The sequence below is a fragment of the Schistocerca americana genome, chromosome 1, assembly GCF_021461395.2.
Source record: "Schistocerca americana isolate TAMUIC-IGC-003095 chromosome 1, iqSchAmer2.1, whole genome shotgun sequence".
Taxonomy (NCBI): domain Eukaryota; kingdom Metazoa; phylum Arthropoda; class Insecta; order Orthoptera; family Acrididae; genus Schistocerca; species Schistocerca americana.
Genome location: NC_060119.1, coordinates 1,118,875,427 through 1,118,896,474, shown reverse-complemented (window position 1 = coordinate 1,118,896,474; position 21,048 = coordinate 1,118,875,427). Strand labels below are relative to the sequence as shown.

General features: G+C 43.7%; 1 protein-coding gene across 1 annotated transcript in view; it reads left to right on the top strand.

Moving 5' to 3' along the window:
• The window catches only part of LOC124618957 (putative inorganic phosphate cotransporter), a 218,256-nt gene that overhangs the window by 107,978 nt on the left and 89,230 nt on the right, over nucleotides 1–21,048 (top strand). Inside the window, exons 2-3 of the mRNA XM_047145389.1 lie at nucleotides 3,571–3,707; nucleotides 10,948–11,178. Of these exons, the coding sequence (XP_047001345.1) occupies nucleotides 3,571–3,707; nucleotides 10,948–11,178 (368 nt within the window). The remainder of the gene's footprint in view (nucleotides 1–3,570; nucleotides 3,708–10,947; nucleotides 11,179–21,048) is intronic.

Sequence of the window (21,048 nt, the reverse complement as noted above, 5' to 3'; positions counted from 1 at the left end):
AAGTAGGCCTAAGTGCTTTTAAGTCCTTGTGCAGATCATTTTTGTACCTGGTATTGTATGTATGAACTGAGCTGTTTGTTGGAAAAAGAGATGTATTATTTATGACAAATTTCATTAATGAGTACATATACTGAGAGGCAGTAGTTAGTATACCCAGTTCTTTGAAGAGGTTTCTACAGGACGTCTGTGAATTTACTCCACTAATAATACGTATTACACGCTTTTTGACTCTGAAAACTTTTGTTTGACTTGAAGAGTTACCCCAAAATATTATACCATATGACATTATGGAATGAAAGTAGGCAAAGTATGCAAGCTTTTTCATTTTTATGTCGCCTATGTCTGCTAACACTCGAATTGCAAATACAGATTCGTTAAGGCGTTTCTGCAGTTCTGTGGTGTGCTCTTCCCAACTGAATTTATTATCAAGTTGTAATCCCAGGAATTTAAGACTGTCAACCTCTTCTATCTGCTCTTCTTCGTATTTTATGCATATGCTGGGTGGAAACCTCTTACAGGTTCTGAATTGCGTTTAGTGAGTCTTTTCGAAGTTTAATGTCAGTGAGTTGGCTTTAAACCATTTATTAATATCCATGAAAATATCATTAGCAGATCTTTCTAGAACTACACTTGACATACTATTTATTGCAATACTTGTGTCATCTGCAAACAAAACGAACTCTGCTTCTGGCAGTGTAACTGATGAGAGATCATTAATGTACACAAGAATAAGCAATGGCCCTAAGATGGTTCCTTGTGGGGAACCACATGTAATTTCTTCCCATTCTGATGATGACTGATGACTTAATTCACTAGTCCCTTGCACTGACACCCTTTGTTTCCTGTTAGTGAGGTATGACTTGAACCATTTTGCAGCACTGCCCGTGACACCATAGAATTCTAATTTACTTAAAAGGATGTTGTGGTTCACACAATCAAATGCCTTTGACAAATCACAGAAAATACCTGCTGCTTGTAATTTGTTATTTAATTAATTAAGTACATTTTCACTGTAGGTGTAAATAGCCTTCTCGATATCAGAATGCTTCAGAAATCCAAACTGTGTTCTTGATAATATGTTGTGTGGTCAGATGGTTGAGCAGCTGCCTGTACATTACTTTTTCTAAAATTTTTGAGAATGCTGGCAAAAGTGAAATTGGTCTGTAGTTTGATGGTATCTCTTTATCCCCTTTCTTGAATAGAGGCTTAACATCTGCATATTTTAGCCAGTCAGGAAATGTCCCAGTTATAATTGACTGATTACACAAGTAACTTAGAATTGTACTAAACTCACAAGAACATGCCTTAATTAACTTTGTTGATATTTCATCGTACCCACTAGAATGCTTTGTTTTTAAAGATTTTATTATGGAAGTTATTTCTTTTGGTGAAGTGAATGATATATTCATGTACTTGAAGCTATTTGTGAAGTCTAGTTTCAGATATTCAAGGGCATTATTTACTGATCCTGAAAGTCCCATTCTATCAGTAACGGATATAAAGTACTTGTTAAATAGATTTGCCACACTATGCCCAACAGTTACTAATGTGTCATCTACCCTTAGTGCTATTTGCTCCTGTTCCTTTCTGGTTCTACCAGTCTGCTCTTTCACTATATCCCATATTGTTTTTATTTTGTTCCCTGACATTGCTATCTTCTTCTCGTAGTGCATTTGTTTAGACGTCTGAATTACTTTTTTTAATGTTTTACAGTATACCTTGTATTTAGCTAAATACAATGAGGTTCCAGCACACGCGCAAGAATACATAATGCAATGTTGGCATCAGATTTATTCTTATATTGAACGGATTGTGTTGTTGTTGTTGTGGTCTTCAGTCCTGAGACTGATTTGATGCAGCTCTCCATGCTACCCTATCCTGTGCAAGCTTCTTCATCTCCCAGTACTTACTGGACTTACGGATTATAGACTCTAGCATCAGGGTCACGAGCACCTCTTCAGTTGTGCACATTTTAAGGAGCTTTTACGCATGCGCAGCTCGCGTGACGTAATTGCCTTGATTTGATAAAAACAAGGTGCACGGTTCAGGGTGTGCACAGCTAGCCCTTGCCACTCAACTAAAAGGTTACGTCAGTGCCATCAGGTGGTAGCATACTGTGGCAGACTTTTATCCCCATTCACTCGGCCTAAATCCTGCTAGGAGATAGCACAGTCCTCAGATATGCTAATTTACTCACTATATAGCAAAATTAGATCAGACATCAGTATATGTTACATTTGTACTGACAGTAAACCTATTTTGTGTGTTTCTGAATGAGTTATAGATATTAAGCTATGAACTTTATAATACAGTAATCCATTGTAAACAGTGAGAATCATAATGACCTAAGCACATCACCATCGATTTTGAGACTGTAGCATTTATTCATGCTTCTGAAATGTGTTGATCTTATGTTGAGTCAGGTTTATCTGTGCTGTAGGCCCACATTGTATTTATGAAAATTCACGAAAAGCTGTATCACTGGTTTCTCTGATATTCACTTAAATGTGGGATCGATGGTGGTGTGCTTTAGGCCCTTAAGGATCTCAGCGTCTCATTTGTATTCTAGTCAAGTGACCATGTTGATAGACATTAGTACTTAGTTTGCAGCTGGTTGTTTACTGTGGGGGAAGGGCCGGGTCGTGAGTCTTGCTTGGGTAGCGCAGTCGGTGGAGCACTTGCCTGCCAAAGGCAAAGGTCCCGAGTTCGAGTCTCGATCGGGCACACAGCTTTAATCTGCCAGATAGTTTTGTATCAGCACACACTTCGCTGCAAATTGAAAATCTCATTCCAGGAACATAAAACTAAATTATCAGGAAAAGTTAGCCACGATGGAACTAGGGCCTCCGAGAATAGATCCTTTGATTGAGAGAGTGACGAAATCAAATAAGCGTGATCACAAGCGAACATTTAAGAAGGTAAATGTACAATGACTACAAGTTGTTATGTGGGTGCAGTGTAAAAACATCTGATTTTCAGCCCGGAAGTAAATCTGTGAACTAATACATCTGTTAGGGACCTAGTACATCTGTCCGAAAAAATAGAAAAGTACAAAACTCATACATACATACTCAGCTGTTTACCAGGTAATAACAGCTTTCTTCAGCCATGACGCACTTTACGACAGTGGCATAATATCTGCAATATTTTTGAAACTGTGACCCCTTCGATAAAACCAACTGTCCTTCCACTGTCGAAATTGAACAGCCGACACGTTGTCGGCATCCTACAGTAGGACTGTTAACTGTGCAGTATTACTGTGCTATAACTGACTACTCTCTCCTTCAACATCTACGAAGGTCACAACTTACAACATATCTACGTAAGATACTCCTGAGAAGTGAGCTCCAGGGCGCCTATGCTGGTGGGACAGACTGGACGTCAGTGACCTGTACCAGGAAATGCATGCAGTTATATGGCTGTGAGACAGGCATGGATATGAAAACCATCTTTGTTCCCTAGCAGGTGTTGTTACTAAACTGTATTGATAGTGATTTTTCACTCTGGAAAAATTGTCTCAAAATATGGTTCAATCTGTTTCATGTAACCATTGTTCTGTATATGTTGCAGGCTCTGCCCTTGGCTACCGCCATCTGCAGGTGATGCTCATGTTCCTGGGAGTGACATTTGCATATGCCTTGAGGACAAATCTTTCAATTGCCATTGTCTCTATGACAGACAAAAACAGCTCAAATCCAAATTTTCCGGTGCGTTTCTGTTGGTTGTAATAATTATAAACTATATACTTTATATCTTAGTTATATACATTATTTATTTATTTATTATAATGGAAGGAAACATTCCACGTGGGAAAAATTATATATAAAAACAAATATGAGGTGACTTACCGAACAAAAGCGCTGGCAGGTCGATAGACACACAAACAAACACAAACATACACACAAAATTCAAGCTTTCGCAACAAACCAAACATACACACAAAATTCAAGCTTTCGCAACAAACTGTTTGTTGCGAAAGCTTGAATTTTGTGTGTATGTTTGTGTTTGTTTGTGTGTCTATCGACCTGCCAGCGCTTTTGTTCGGTAAGTCACCTCATATTTGTTTTTATTTATTTATTACAACACAAAATGCAGAAACTGCCTTATGCTCTCTCTCTCTCTCTCTCTCTCTCTCTCTCTCTCTCTCTCTCTCTACACACACACACACACACACACACACACACACACACACACTGAGATGAATGAGCTGGCTAAATTTTCATCCACTCCTCCTTTCATCCACTCCTCCTTTCTAGTTGTCATCAATAACATGCAGAACCCTTCTCTCTTCCCTCTACACTCAGCAGTTACACCTAAGACACAATATACTCATTTTCCAAATGAAAGGTACAAATTAAAATGAAAAAAGAATACACCACACACACACACACACACACACACACACACACACACACACACTTATTTTAAATTTTTTTATCGTTTAAGGAAGTGTGTCACCCAAATTATCTCCATCATGGAAGAACTTATGTAGTATCTACAGTTATCTGTTCACAACAATCAACACACAAAAAATACAATGGCAGTTAATAGAGCATCAGATTTACACAGGCACCTGAGAACATTAACGAAAAATTGCATCCCATGCCAAGTCAGATAATATGCAGTGATCATCATGCAAAATCACAGAACTGTTCTAGACAGTAAGAAGACTCTTCACTGAGCATGGCTGAAGCAAGAGAAAGTGAGGGCTTGCTGGCAGCATGCTACCAGCAAGACGTGACCAGTACTGGTGTTGACAGTGAGTGAAGCAGATGCTCTCATTTTGACCTTCCACTGATGGCATCAAATACAAATTCTCCAGTCACAATGGTGGCATACTTTGGTGTGCTGCCACTTCCCTCCCGTCCTTTGAGAAGCCATCACCACACGCATTGATGGCAGAAAATGTAGGGCCAACCAGGTGAGACCACTGCTGTTGACAGGCTGACATGGCCGAGAAGCCCAAAGGGTCCAGCCACGTGTCCCAACAGCGGCACAATTGGTGCTGAATGTCAACAGCGTTTGTCTACATCAGCTTAACAACAACCAAAGAGGCATTGCCATTGTGGGGCTGAACTCTCAGCTGTCAATGGCCATGCAGGACATGCAGCTAGAAGTGGCCCGGATGATGGAAAGCCAGGTGCCAGCATGGAAAATGCGCCTTTTGCAATGAGGGATGGCCCCAGTAATGACTGGGAAGGGGCGGCTAGGTGCTCTGGCAGATATGCGGCATCCAGGCAGCTGCTGTCATGTCGGTGGAGGGTCTGGTGCAGCTGGTAGTTGCATATCTACGTCTCTGGTGCCAAAGGCAATCAGGTGGAGGTGGCTCCATGGCCCCTGGCCCCTGGAGTGGAGCAGTGGTTTCTAGAGGGCTCCCCACCAGCGTTTTCTATGGCTGCAGCTGTGAGAGATCAGTGCCCCACTGAGGGTGCAACTGGTTCTGAGGATGGGAGAGTGATACCCTAATGGCTTCTACAATGATCATTCACTGACCGTGTATCATCCCCCGGTGCCCATGGAAGGTCACCAGGCATGTACAACAGAGGTCACGAACACACCTATTGCCTTGTCACAGATCAGAGCAGTTGCAGCAGTGTCCAGAGCTGTCGGCTGTGGAAGATCTCCAGTGAGCTATTGGCATTCAGTGGAGTGGCCCTGTAGGCTCTGGGAAATAGAGGCAGTGCCAAGTCAGTGGACATGTCCATCAATCACAATTTCAATTGTGCCTTAAAAGTGTGCACCGTACACTGTGCCACACCATTCACCTGTGGGTGAAATGGTGTGGGTATGAGATGTAGCACTCATGAAACAGTGGTGAAGTGAACTGTGGACCATTATCGGAGACGATTGTCAGGCGCAACCCTTAGATCGTGAAAGCCAGGATGAGAGCTTGCACAGTTGCTTCCATTATGTTGGAGTGCATGTGCATGGCATAGGGTTCAAATAGCTCTGAGCACTATGGGACTTAACTTCTGAGGTCATCAGTCCCCTAGAACTTAGAACTAATTATACCTAACTAACCTAAGGACATCACACACATCCATGCCGAGGCAGGATTCAAACCTGCGACTGTAGCGGTCATGTGGTTCCAGACTGTAGCACCTAGAACTGCTCGGCCACCCCGGCCAGCCATGGCATAGGGATAATTGGGCAGTGCGTCAATCAACAACAACTGAGTAGAATTATGGAAGGGGTCTGCAGAGTCAATGTTGATGATGTCGGACTTGGCCTGGGCCATGGAGCAGAAAGTTGCAACATCACCACCTGCTGCTCTGTATACTGCAGGCACTCACTGATTTTCATAATTGCTGAATTTATGTCAGGCCAGTAGACAAAATGACATGCAAGGACCTTCATTCAGGTCATACCCCAATGGCCATGATGTAGGAAAGTAAGGACTGGAGGGATGATGATGCAGGGGTAGTAAAGTTGGTACTAAAGAGGAGCATCCCAGTAACTACTGCCAGCTAATGATGGAGGAGAAAACAGTTGCAGAGCAGATGAGACTCCTTGGTGGGCAGTTTCTCAGGATAACCATTGCACACAAAGTAAATTTTCTGACGGAGCACAAGATTTTTCCAGGTGGCTTGTGCTATGCAATGGCCCATCACCAGAAGTCTACCTACCAAATGCTGCAAATGATCATCAATCTGAAAACAGACAACTTCAGCTTTCTCAAAGGTGATGTTGGGTCCCATGGGCAATAGCAATAACACACACACATTTGCATGCTGCGTTATCAATCTATAATGAATCTGAATCTCTTAATGCCAGACACTGAAAAACAAAGCCCAACGGTGGAGCCATTGTGCTGACCTGTCAGAACGCTGGGAATGGGGACCAAAGAGTGCCCCAAGTGGTTTATGGTTGATTATGAGATAGAATTTTTTGCAATAAAGGAAAAAATGGAACTTCTGGACAGCATACACAATGGTTAAAGCTTCCTTGAATGACTGTTAACATCTTTGAGGTGTAAGCAATATGCTGTTCAGAGCTAAGAGCATTTCTGTGAGCCAAAACTGCCACAACCCTGGATTGGGAGGCATCTGTGACAAGGACAACCTGAAGGTGCCAAGGCGCAGTGATGACTTGAACAGTGAGTTTATGTGGGTGAAAGCTCTGTTGCAGCCTGCCAACTAAAAAAAATGTACACAATTTGTATGAAAGGTGTTTAACAGAGGAATGAAATATGCCGCTTTGGGGAGTAGTTTGAAATAATAACTGGTTTTACCCAGATATGACTGGATTTCCTGCAGATTCCACAGTTTAGATAGGTTGTCAATAGCCACTGTGTGGTGCTCTGTAGGTTTGACACTGTCCTGTGCAAGATGGTGGCCCAAATATTTTATTTCTGTGTGTACTATTGTCTTCAGATGCAACACAATTCAGCCAAGGGAACTAAAGTCAACAAGGTGTGGTCACACAGCCAAGGCTTACGCATGTTTGTCACCATTCCAGTTTTTCACATAAACAAACTGGCATGTGCTAGTTATCTCCAGATGTAAAATTTGGTTAAACATAGCTGCCTGATTGTCAACTAAAATAAGAAGGGAATGAATTAACATCATCCTGCTACAGTCCCATAATCCCATGGAGTGTGTACTTCGTTATTAAATCTGTGTTTCTGTTGAAACATGAGTGGGGACAGATAGTAATGGGTTCATTTTTACTAGACTTAAGACCTGTGTTATGTAACAGTACCAGAGAAGGAAAGCTGCTACTTACCATATAGCGGAGATGCTGAGTCGCAATAGGCGCAATAAAAAGATTCGCGCAATCAAAGCTTTTGGCCATTAACGCCTTTGTCAGCAGTAGACAAACATAAACACACGCGCGCACGCACACACACACACACACACACACAACTTGCACACACATCTGTAGTCTCAGAGAGCTGAAACTATACTGCAAGCAGCAGCACCAGTGCATGATGGGAGTGTTGACTGGGTGGGGGTAAGGACGAGGCTGGGGCGGGGAGTGGGAGGGATAGTATGGTGGGAGTGGTGGACAGTGACGTGTTGCAGTTTAGACGGAGGGCAGGAGAGAAGGTGCGGAGGGGTGAAGAGGTAAGTAACAGAAAGGAGAGAAATAAAAATAAATTAAAAGACTGGTTGTGGCGGTGAAATGACAGGAATGGGAGCAGGGAGGGGGCTGGTTGGGTGAGGACAGTGACTAACAAAGGTTGAGGCCAGGAGGGTTACGGGAACATAGGATGTAATTCAGGGAAAGTTCCCACCTGCGCAGTTCAAAAAAGCTGGTGTTTGTGGGAAGGATCCATATGGCACAACTGTGAAGCAGTCATTGAGATGAGGGATATCATGTTTGGCAGCGTGTTCAGCAACAGGGTGGTCCACTTGTTTTTTGGCCACAGATTGTCGGTGGCCATTCATGTGGACAGACAGCTTGTTGGTTGTCATGCCTACATAGAATGCAGAACAGTGGTTGCAGCTTAGCTTGTAAATCACATGACTGGCTTCACAGGTAGCCCTGCCTTAGGTGCAATAGGTGTTGCTAATGACCAGACTGGAGTAGGCAGTGGTAGGAGGATGTATGGGACAGGTCTTGCATCTAGGTCTATTACAGGGGTATGAGCCATGAGGTAAGGGATTGGGAGCAGGGATTGTGTAAGGATGGATGAGTATATTGTGTAGGTTTGATGGATGGCGGAATACCACAGTAGGAGGGGTGGGAAGGATAGTGGGTAGGACATTTCTCATTTCAGGGCACGACGAGAGGTAACTGAAACCCTGTTGGAGAATGTAATTCAGTTGCTCCAGTCCCAGATGATACTGAGTTATGAGGCGAATGCTCCTCTGCGGCCGGACTGTGGGACTTTCAGAGGTGGTGGGAGACTGGTAAGATAAGGCACAGGAAATCTGTTTTTGCACAAGGATGGGAGGATAATTATGGTCACTGAAGGCTTCAGTGAGACCCTCGGTATATTTAGAGAAGTACTACTCATCACCGCAGATGCGATGACCACTGGTGGCTAGGCTGTACGGAAGGGACTTCTTGATATGGATTGGGTGGCAGCTGTCGAAGTCGAGGTATTGCTGGTGGTTAGTAGGTTTGATATGGACGGAAGTACTGATGTAGCCATCTCTGAGGTGGAGCTCAACATCTAGGAAGGTGGCTTGTTGGGTTGAGTAGGACCAGGTCAAGCAAATGGGGGAATGTGAATAAGGTGTCCTCACCTTCAGTCTAGATAGCAAAGATGTCATCAATGAATCTGAACCAGGTGAGGGGTTTAGGATTCTGGGGTTTTAGGAAGGATTCCTTTAGATGGCCCATGAATAGGTTAGCATAGGAAGGTGCCATGCGGGTGCCCATAGCCGCACCGCGGATTTGTTTGTAGGTAATGCCTTCAAAGGAGACGTGATTGTCGGTGAGGATATAGTTGGTCATGGAGACTAGGAAGGTGGTTGTTGGTTTGGTATCCATAGGGCATCTGGAAAGGCAGTGTTCGATAGCAGTAAGGCCATGGGCATTCGGAATGTTAGTGTAGAGGGAGGTGGCTTCAATAGTGACGAGCAGGGCACCGTGTGGTAAAGGGAAAGGAACTGTGGAGAGTCAGTCAAGGAAATGGTTGGTATATTTTATATAGGAGGATAGGTTCCGGGTAATAGGTTTAAGGTGTTGGTCCATGAGAGCAGAGATTCTGTCAGTGGGGGCACAGTAATCAGCTAAAATGGGGAGTCCTGGGAGGTTGGGTTTATGGACTTTAGGAAGCATGTAGAAGATGGGAGTGCGGGGAGTGGTATGGGTAAGTAGAAAGATGGACTCTGGGGAGAGGTTCTGGGATGGGTCTAAGGATTTGAGTAGTGCTGGAGATCCTGCTGGATTGCTGGAATGGGATCACTGTGGCATGGTTTGTAGGTGGAAGTATCTGACAGCTGACAGAGTCCTTCTGCCATGTAATCCTTGCGGTTCAAAACAACGGTGGTGGATCCTTTGTATGCAGGTAGGATTATAAGATCAGGATCAGTTTATAGATGGTGGACTGCGGTTCTTTCTGCGGATGTAAGGTTAGTATGCATGTTGAGGGATTTGGGGAATGATGGTGAGGCAAGGTTTGAGGATAAGAAATTCTGGAAAGTTAACAGGGGGTGGTTTGGAGGCAGTGGGGGTGGATCACGGTTGGATGGAGGAGTGAACTGAGTTAGGCAAGGTTCAATATTTGTTGTGGGTTGAGTCGGATTGGTCAGGTTGGTGGCAAAAAAGTGTTTTCACTGTAGGGACCAGGAGAAGGAGAGGGGGTCTTTAACTAGTCCTGCATGGTTGAATTTGGGAGTGGGGCAAAAGCTGAGGCCTTTGGAAAGGACTGATACTTCTGTGGGACTAAGGCTTCTGGAGGAAAGGTCCATGACTGTGTTGTGGGTCTGTTTAGGTTTTGGGTTCTGTGCGGTGGCGGGAGGGAGTTTTGGAGGGTGGGGTAAGTGTAGTAGGTCTGCGAGACAGGGTTTGGCAGCTATGAGGGGGCGTGGGGGAGGTTTGGAGGTTGTAGTAGAAGTGGTAGACAGTGGTACTCCGAGGTGGGAATAGGAAGTGAGCAGGATGGGGAGCTTTTTGAGGTGGCGTTGTGCATGTTGCTCAAGTTCCTGCAGGGCAAGAGTTTCAGTGTGTCTTATGGGTTCCAGGAATGAGAAATGTTCTACCCAATATTCTTCCCACCCCTCCTACTGTGGTATATGGTGAGTAGCAGCTTTCCTTATCTGGTATTGTTACATTCCATATTGGATTTTCCATTGTTTGACCTGTGTTATGTAGTGTTCTCAAAATGGCCAACAAGCTGCCTAGTGTACATACAAATCATGTATACACATCATTTTGACAGGAAATAATGAATGCAACATGTAATGAACTAACTAATTAACAAGTAAATATCTCCCTTATGTCAAAAGAAAATTCAATTAGGAACTGATGTTTCATACATTTGTCTTCCAACAGGAATATGACTGGGATCCACAAACACGCAGTACAATATTGAGCTCTTTCTTTTGGGGCTATGTGGTGTTCCAAATCCCTGCTGGGCAACTAGCAGAAAGGTTTGGTGCCAACATTTTCTTCTCTAGTGCCCTGTTCATCACAGGAGCTTTGTCACTTCTCACGCCAGTGGCTGCAGACCTCGGAGATTGGCCACTTGTCTGTGCATGCCGAGTCCTCCAGGGTGCCTCCCAGGTGAGATTTCTGTTGAATCATTCATCCTGCAATGCAAGGTGTGTCTTATAACACCATATTCTGAAATCCTTTGTATAATTCATTACAAATGAAACTGTTTGATTATACTGGGTGCCTCATAAGAGTTTCCAGGCATATTTTCTCTGGTATTTTGGCAGTTACTTACAACTCCACTTTTGCAATATGCACCTGGTGTCAGCCCAAACAAATATTGCTCTTCACACATTTCATGGGGTGCCCAGTGTCAACAGGATGCATCAATTTGTTTCCTGTTTCAAACAAAATTATTTTTAAATTGGAATTTTACATTCCTATTCAATACAGCACTGCCATATTAGTCTAGTGTGATATTTGTTTTGTTGACATGCATTAACATGTGACAGAAAATACAAAGAATAACCAGTACTCCTGCAAGAACTGAGCAGCCTGCTTCTGCATAGTGGTAGCAGTCAGGACAGGCCAAGGTAGTGTTTTCGCTGCTAGAGCACTTGTTATTCCTTGTGTTTTAGTGTCCTTGTTAATACATACCAGTAAAATGAATATCACACTAGATTAATTTGGGACCACTTTGTTGAAATGGCATGTAAAATTCCTCTTTAAAATTAGTTTTGTTTGCAGAAGAGCTTCTGTGAAGTTTGGAAGGTAGGAGACAAGGTACTGGCAGAACTGAAGCTGTGGGGGCGGATCGTGAGTCGTGCTTGGGTAGCTCAGTCGGTAGAGCACTTGCCCGCAAAAGGCAAAGGTCCCCGAGTTCGAGTCTCGGTCTGGCACACAGTTTTAATCTGCCAGAAAGTTTCATGACCAAGGATGACTGACAGCAGACTATCCCCACCAATAAATTTTCAGCCAATTTCGATGAAGATGCCACTAAGGCTGATTGTACAGGTAAAAGGCAAGTAGGCTGCAATGCATTGTTGGATATCTGCAACGTCTGCATGCTCAACTTTCTCACTCAATGCAAGGTGACTGTTCTTCAATGCCTCCTTATTCTCCAGATTTGATGTTGACAGACTTCTTTTTATTATGCCACCTTAAATTAGCCCTGAAATGGTTACTGTTTGTAAAGGTGCACATGACCACGCCGCTTTGAATGATTCCACAATAAGCTTTACAACTGATGCCAGAAGTGTGTTGTAACTACTGTAATGGTGATTACTTTGACAGTCAGTAAAGGTAATTTGTTTGTAATTTTTGTTTTCTTTATTTTCTGAGACCATTCATCAAATTTTTCAGAAACATCTTGTATTTTCTTTAACAAATACAATTGAGTAACTCAGTGCAAAAAGGGGATAACTCCACTTTTTCCCATAGCATATACCAGACCCTATAAGCTTTAGCATCTTACCCCATTATCATTTTGGTAGGAGAGAGGGGTAAATACTAGAGATATTCCTGTTTTGCACTGAATGTACACAGTCCAGTCACATTAATAAAACCACTTTCTACCTTCAACGTTGTAGAATGTGAGTCATCCCCTGTTTGCACTGATATCTTTAATGGTAATCAAGTAGATACTATGTTACTAATAGGAGATAAACAGTATCCCTACAATTAATTCAGAAGACTGCAGCCTTTTTCTGAGTAGCAGCTTCCTTCCCAATTTAATCGATTAAATTTAGATGACTTAAATGTGAATAGTATTAATAAGCATAATGATAGTTTACTGTGAATACAGAATACTTACTAAGTTTCTATGAGTCCTTTGTCTTTTGGTAATGTGTACCCTGACTTGTGCAACATCCCGGACTTTCTCCTTCTTGAAAGGGTCTATGGAACATTATGAATGAATGGATGGATGAATTAAAAGGCTGATTTTATGAGGATGTCAAACAGCAGTAATGCCAACAAAATGTGAAAATATACCCTTGGTAACAAGTACAAAGTGTACTGCTCTCAAACATGTCTGATCTCCCTTTATTGTGTAACAGTTATATGTTATTATTGCTTATCAGTGTCATATAATTAATAGGTAGATGAGCTTTTTATTCAACTAGCAGAAAAAAAAATAATTGTATGTGTAAACAGACATTGGTTAAATGAGAATCGACTACATCTTTATATGTCATCAAGCTGCAGTTTAATATAGATAGTTCCAATAATTATGCCAATAACAATCTTGAAAGAAAATGTAAGATGAGGTAGCCTAACTTCCTATGCCTGCTTCAGCAGGTGTGTACAATCAGGAGTCTATGGTGATGCATGTGTGAATGTGTGTACTTTTGCTAGAGGAAGAGCAGAAGCTTTAAAGTTAGTGTAAATACTGTTTTCTATTGTGTATTTCTACACACTACACTTCAGTCAGCTATAGGCTGCTTTCCTTTGTTTTATGTATTATTCCATCCAGGAATTTCCATTGTCAGTACCTGTTTATACAAATGTTGATGAATTTTTTTTATAGTTTTGACTACCTTCTTTCAGATATAAGGGGCAATAAAAAAAGTTTCCATTCAAAGGTCACACAGTCTAGAGTCTGTTTGCCAATCAGGCAAAACTGTCGGGAGTATTGAGGCATTGTCCTGCTGATGCTTCTGGTTTAAGATACCCATTTGGTAAAACACAGTGTCATGCTGTGTGAAGAAATCTGTAACTGCGTGCTGCACATCCTTCTCTGTCAGAAAATGTAGACCATTCAAGGCCTTTTTCTAGGGACTAAAGGCATGATAATCACGTGGGGAGGGATCAGGACTATAGGGCAAGTGCTCAAATGTCTCCCAGTTGAATTGGCACACCTTTTGTGTTATGACATTTGTGATACGGGGATGCACGTTTTTATGAAGCAGCAGCTCCTCTCGCCATGCACCATTCCACGATGGTGGTTTTCAATAGACATGCTGCCCCATACACATTCTTCATTCTTTGGTGGATATCTACCAGTGTTTGTATTGTTTGTCCTTTGGCAACCAAGAAAGGAATAACAGCACATAGTAACTGTTTGTATGCTTTTGGTAATAATGTCTCCATAGTTCACTTTTCTGCATTTACTGCACATTGGAAGACATGAATGCCACTCTGATCCCTTTTTCTGCATTTACTGCACGTTGGAAGACATAAATGTCACTCTGATCCCTTGTCTGCATGTCTGTTCTTAAATACCGACATCGGAGTCACACTATGTTGAATCTAAGCTGCAGCACTGCACTGAAATGGAAAGTTTCTGATTGCTCCTTATACATTTAATAAGTGTTGTCCGAAAGCAGTAGAAAGACATGTAAACAAATCAAACAAACAGTGACGTAAAAGTGTATACCAATGGTTTACACCTATCCCCAGAAAGGTACTTTCACAATGAATATTTAAGACAGATAAAAATACATTGCAACAGATGTACTTTGTTATCTTTAATTAAAAATCAGAAATCATAAAACAAATCAAAGTACAACATGGCCATGTACTGAGGAACAAATATTCTATGGAAATTTAAAAGTCTTGCAGTCAAGAAAACCTTGACAATACTGTATTTAATAGACTATCTGTTACATTATTACACTGCCACACACCAACAAACAGTAAATGACATCAAATTAAATAGAAATATTGTGAAAAACTAGTTACAAGTGAAATACACTGTGAAATAGAAGCTATTGGAGACTAAAACAAATTTTCATTTTCAAGACATATGAAATGATTAAGAGATGAAAGAAATGCAGTTCGTTTTTAAGTATCACATGCTCCATGGTAAAAGATCTAAAAATATGTAGAGTATTATTTGTGATAAAATTCTGAAACTGAAGAATTAACAGTATCTTCCAAACAGCTTTAATATGTTATACAGCATTTAAATGTGTACAACTCAACATTTTTGGAAATGCTGCATAGAACACAACCTCATGCCTCACAACAACAAAAACAGCAGACAATGTCAAAAACTGCTTAGGGCAGTCTAGTGCTTATTCTTTCATGTGATTGTAACACTAGTCACTAGATTGAAACACCAAGTGGGAAACATCATGTGTTCCTAGGTATACTATTCCACAGGACTTTTGTCTCCAAATGCTTTGGATCTGTAACTGCTCAAAAACTGCTTCTATTTCTATTTGGGAGTTTCTTTGTTGGGTGTCAGTCAATGAGTGACCCTGAAGGAATTTCTTCATCTGAGTTTTGAAAATGTGGATGATTCTATCAGCTTCTCCATTTGATTGTAGATGGAGGAAGGGGAGGGGGTATTGGAATGTACTGAATGCCAGAATTCTGGACCATTGTGAGTTATGAGCACTTCCAGTAGACCTTCAACCGCAACAATTTTTTCTAAGGCAGTGATGGTGTTGTTGGTTGACTTGGCATTGTATTGGACAATTTACAGAAATTGGGAGTAAGCATCATCCATTATCTAGAACATGGTGTTAAATACTGGCCCAGCAAAATCAATGTGTACCTGCTGCCACAGGTGGGCACAGGGTGGCCAAGAAGCAAATGAATGTCATGGGGCTGCCTGCTGGCTTTGGCGAGATGGACATGTTTGGGTGAGTCATTCAATGTCCTGGTTCATTCCCAGCCAGTAAGTGAACCTGCGAGCCAAGAGTTTAGTTCGGGACACCCTCCAATGAACTTGGTGCAATAGTTGTAGGATGTGCCAATGTAAAGAATAAGGAGTGACTAATCACGAGTGGCCCTTAATCAGAAGCAAGTGAAATTACTCCATCAGTCAACATGAGCTGATGGCAGGCATTAAAGAACTGATAGAATGCTGCGGAAGCCTTGGGAGATTGTTGTTCAGGCCGTCTGTGAAATATATGATTCCGGAATTGTTGGAGTATGTCATCACTACCAGTTGCGTCTGGGACCTGGAAGCTGGTAATGGGAGAAGAATTTACAGTGGCTTCTGCTTCTTCACCAATATGAAAACACAGAATATCTTCTTTGTCAAACTCTGAATTGGGTCCCCATGGAAGGCGGGAGAGAGCATCAGCTTTGGCATGCTCAGTAGTGTTGTGGAAGTGAATCTCTTACTGATAGTGCACCAAAAATAAAGCCCAGCACTGGAGGTGGTGAACAGTCCTGTCTGGAATATTCACTGCTGGACTGAATAAGGAGATCAGTGGTTTATGGTTTGTGATGAGGTGAAACTTTGAAAAACGTAGAATTTCTTTAATGCAAATATGGTAGCCAGTGCTTCTATTTCTGTTTGGGAATTTCTGTGTTGGGTGTCAGTCAATGTTTTTGTGCATAGGTCATGGGTTGCTCAGAGCCATCCCCCCTCCCCCAGGGGGTCCACAACTCTTTTGTGGATACGTGCGTGGTGAGCACGGGGCCCCGAGCTAGTGCAGTTCTCCTTCCTTTCCAGGCTGCCCTACCCCCCCTCCCCATCCCTCCTCGTCCCCAATCCTTCCTCCCTGCCCCCCCCCCCTTACCTCCCCTTCACATTCCCTCTTCTTGGGAGTAATGTATCGAGCCTTCGTCCGGAAACGGACGTTTGACAACTCCAGGATCCTGTTTCCTTTGTTTTTCTCCATCCTCACACTTTCTTCCTCTGTTGGTCTTTCCCTACGTTCACTCTTCTGCTTGCTTTCATGCCCTTACTTCTATCTCTGCCTCATTCTCCTTGCCCTATTCTCCTTGTCTTCTTTTCCATGTCTTATTCTCCGATTCGGTGTTTGAGATTCTTTCTTCTATCCCTCTATCTCTCTTCCCTCTCTTCTTTCCTCCCTGTGCGTGTCTGAAGGCCGACCCACACATCCGCATGTGTAGCCAGTGACGGGGTAATGCGTAATTCCCCACCCTGGGTAGACAAGTAAGGCATGAATGTACCCCCTGGTAAAGGTCAGGCCCAGGGAGGGGTGATTGCCTGAGCTGTTACCTTCCGAACATGCCAATTGGTCCCTCCGTCCGTTTCTTGGGAGGTGTGACCTGAGGTGTGAACAATCACCTAAGGCAGGAGTGCCCTCTGAGAGAGCCCCCCACAAGGATGGAGCGCGCCATCAGAGATGCTGGCAATCATCGGGGATTCATCCGCAATGGATTTCTCTTTTTCTTTTTCCCTGTCTTCTGCCCAAAAAAGAAAGCTAGATAAAAATCACGTTCCAAAAATTCTACCACTGGCACTGAAGTTTCTTGTTGTCACAAGATCTGATGGACACGAGTTCTCAACAGTCAACCCTTTCGTCATTCAGAAGGGTGTAGATGTGATTGCAGGACCAGTGAAATCTTGTATTCGGTTGTGCAATGGTACCTTGCTGTTGGAGACAGAGCGCCTTCCAGGCCCAAAAATTACTGCAAGCCACTCTCTTACACAAATTTCCTGTATAGGTGGAGGCCCACCGCACCTTGAACTCATTGCGTGGCGTGGTGTATACCAGGTCACTCGACAGTCTAACTGATGAGGAGATTCTGTCTTTCCTCTCTGATCAGGGAGTGACAGTTGTCCATTGGGTCATGAAAAGGGTCGACAAGGACCTCATACCGACCCAAACCATATTCCTGACATTCGCCAATGCACAATTGCCTTCACGAATTAAAGCAGGTTATGAGATCATTTCTGTTCAGCCGTATATACCCAGCCCTACAAGGTGTTACCAATGTCAGCAGTTTAACCATACGGGGCAGTCTTGTTCAGGTGCAGCTAAATGCGTTACCTGTGGCAGGGATGCCCATGAGGGTGACTGCCCACCTCCGTCCCCTCGTTGCATCAACTGCATGGACGACCATGCTGCCTCCTCTCATGACTGCCCCATCTACAAAGATGAGAAAAGTATACAGGAAATTCGAGTGAAAGAGAAGGTGTCAACCTCGGCTGCTCGCAAGTTATTCAATAGCAGAAAGCCCACTGTGCTTCCGGCCTACCAGGGAGGTAGTTACACAGACATGCGATCTAACATTTAGCGATTCGGTCGTCAGATCATCCGATGCTAAGATCACCCAATCAATGTCTCCTCTTCCTCCCATCAACCCTAAGGCTCAAACATCATCATCTGCTACTGCTAAGATGAGGACCTCTAAATCAGATGCTTGGACCTTCAAAAAAGAACTGATACGTGAAGATTTCTTGTGTATACAAACTTCACAGCCATCAACTGTTCTTTCAACAAAACGTAATTCTTCAAAGAAGGCTCATAGAAAAAAGAGTTCTCCATCTCTGCTGAGGCGCGTTTCTTCTCCTGTGCCACCCAGCGGTTGTGGTCCTCGGCCATCTTCAGTTTCGCCAGGCCCCACTGCTGGTAGCCGATCATCTGGCCTTTCACCGGCAGAGGAAGCTGCCCCTCCTGACCAGCTCAGGAAGGTGGCAGACACAACTGTTGAGTTGATGGACCATGACTCACCACCTATCGATTGCAGCAGTAGTGCTCCATTGAAGCCAGGCCCTCAGCGGGCATTGACATGACTCTTTCTTGTTTCCTCTTTTTCCTTTCATTTTCATAATGCACTTCTTCAATGGAATATTCACAGAATTCGGTCAGACATGATACACCTGATAGCTCAGCTTCCTACACCATTTTTGTTGATTGGAGACTTTAATGCCCACCATCCCCTTTGGGGCTCTCCAGCATCCTGCCCGAGAGGCTCCCTCTTGGCAGACCTTATCAACCACCTCAATGTAGTTTGCTTAAATACCGGTGCACCTACCTTCCTTTCGGACGCAACACATACCTATTCCCACTTGGACCTCTCAATATCCACTATCCAACTTGCACGTTGGTTCGAGTGGTATGCTCTGTCTGACACATACTCGAGTGACCATTTCCACTGCATAATCCATTTCCTGCGTCACACACCTTCTCTGTGTTCCACTAGCTGGAACATCTCCAAAGCTGACTGGGGGCTTTTCACCTCCCTGGCGACCTTCAATGATCAAAACTTCTCCCAGCTGTGATAGTCAGGTTGCATACCTCATGGACGTTATTCTCACTGCTGCTGAATATTCCATCCCTCATACTTCCTCTTCTCCACGTCGAGTCCCAGTCCCCTGGTGGGCTACAGCATGCAGTGATGCTATTTGTGCTCGGCGACGTGCTTTACACACATTCCAACGCCACCCTATGATGGCGAACTGTATCAGTTACAAACGACTCCGTACACAATGTCGTCATGTTATCAATGAAAGCAAAAAGGCTTGCTGGGTGGCTTTCACCAGCTCATTCAACAGTTTTACTCCTCCTTCGGTTGTCTGGGGTGGCCTGCGCTGACTATCTGGCACCAAGGTCCACTCCCCGATTTCTGGCCTGACTGTAGCGAATGCAGTCCTTGTGGATCCTGAGTATGTCTCAAATGCCTTCGGCCGCTTTTTCACGGAGGTTTCGAGCTCTGTCCATTAGCACCCTGCCTTCCTCCCCCGAAAACAAGCAGAGGAGGCACGGCCACCTTCTTTCCAGTCTTTGAATCGTGAAAGTTACAATGCCATCTTCACCGTGCGAGAACTCGAAAGTACACTCGCCCAGTCCTGATCCTCTGCTCCAGGGCCCAATGGTATCCATATTCAGATGCTGAAGAACCTTTCTCCTGCAGGTAAAGGCTTTCTTCTTTGCGCCTATAATCACATCTGGACTGAAGGTCATGTTTCCACATGCTGGCATGAAGTAATTGTTGTTCCCATACCCAAACCAGGAAAGGACAAACACCTTCCTTCCACTTATTGCCCCATCTCCCTTACCAGCTGTGTCTGCAAGGTGATGGAATGCGTGGTAAATTCTCGATTGGTTTGGCTCCTCGAATCTTGACGCCTCCTTACCACTATCCAATGCAGCTTTTGTAGGTGCCGCTCTGCTGTTGACCACCTAGGCTGTGTTGTTCGATTTGGAGAAGGCTTATGACACCTGTTGGAGGGTGGGCATTCTCCCTCCACACCATGCACACTAGGGGCCTTCTTGGTCACCTCCCTCTTTTTATTAATGCATTTTTAATGGATCGAATATTCAGAGTACGTGTGGGTTCTGTTTTGTCAGATGCCTTTCGCCAGGAGAATGGGGTGCCCCAGGGCTTCGTTTTGAGCGTGGCCCTTTTTGCCATAGCTATCAATCCAATAATGGATTTCCTTCCATCTGACGTTTCAGGCTCCCTTTTCGTGGACGACTTTACAATCTTCTGCAGTGCTCAGAGAACATGTCTCCTGGAGTGCTGTCTTCAGTGTTGTCTAGACCGTCTATATTCCTGGAGTGTCGCTAACAGTTTCCATTTTTCTGGTGAGAAAACGGTCTGTATGAACTTCTCAAACAGTTTCTTCCACCATCCTTACATCTCGGTCCCGCTGCTCTCCCAATCATGGAGACAACAAAATTTTTAGGTCTTACATTTGATAGGAAACTTTGCTGGTCTCCACATGTGTCTTACTTGGCTGCTTGCTGTACCCATTCCCTAAATGTCCTCCGTGTTCTCAGCAGTATGTTATGGGGAGCATATCGAATGGTCCTGCCTCGCTTATATCGGTCCATTGTCCAATCAAAGCTGAATTGTGGGAGCTTTGTCTACTCTTCTGCCCGGCCGTCAATCTTACGCTGTCTAAACCCTATCCACCGTCGGGGGTTACATCTGGCGACTGGAGCATTCTACAACAGTCCTGTTGAGAGTCTGTATGCCGAAGTTGCCACATTACTGCTAAACTACCGGCGCGATATGTTGCTTTGTTGGTACGCCTGCTGACTGATGTCAATGCCCGACCACCCATCATATTTCTCCTTCTTTGACGACTCTCTCGACTGTCAATATGGGCTGTATGCCTCTACCCTGTTACCTCCTGGAGTTTGCTTTCATCACCTGCTTCAGCAACTTGATTTTACCCTCCCTATGACTTTTCGGGTGGGTGAGACCCCGAAGCCACCTTGGCTCCAGGCTCAGGCTCGCATTCACCTTGAACTCAGCTCACTCCCAAAGGAGAGGACCGTGGATTCGATATACCGCTTGAGGTTTGTCGAACTTCGTTTGAGGCTCACTAATAACGTCTTT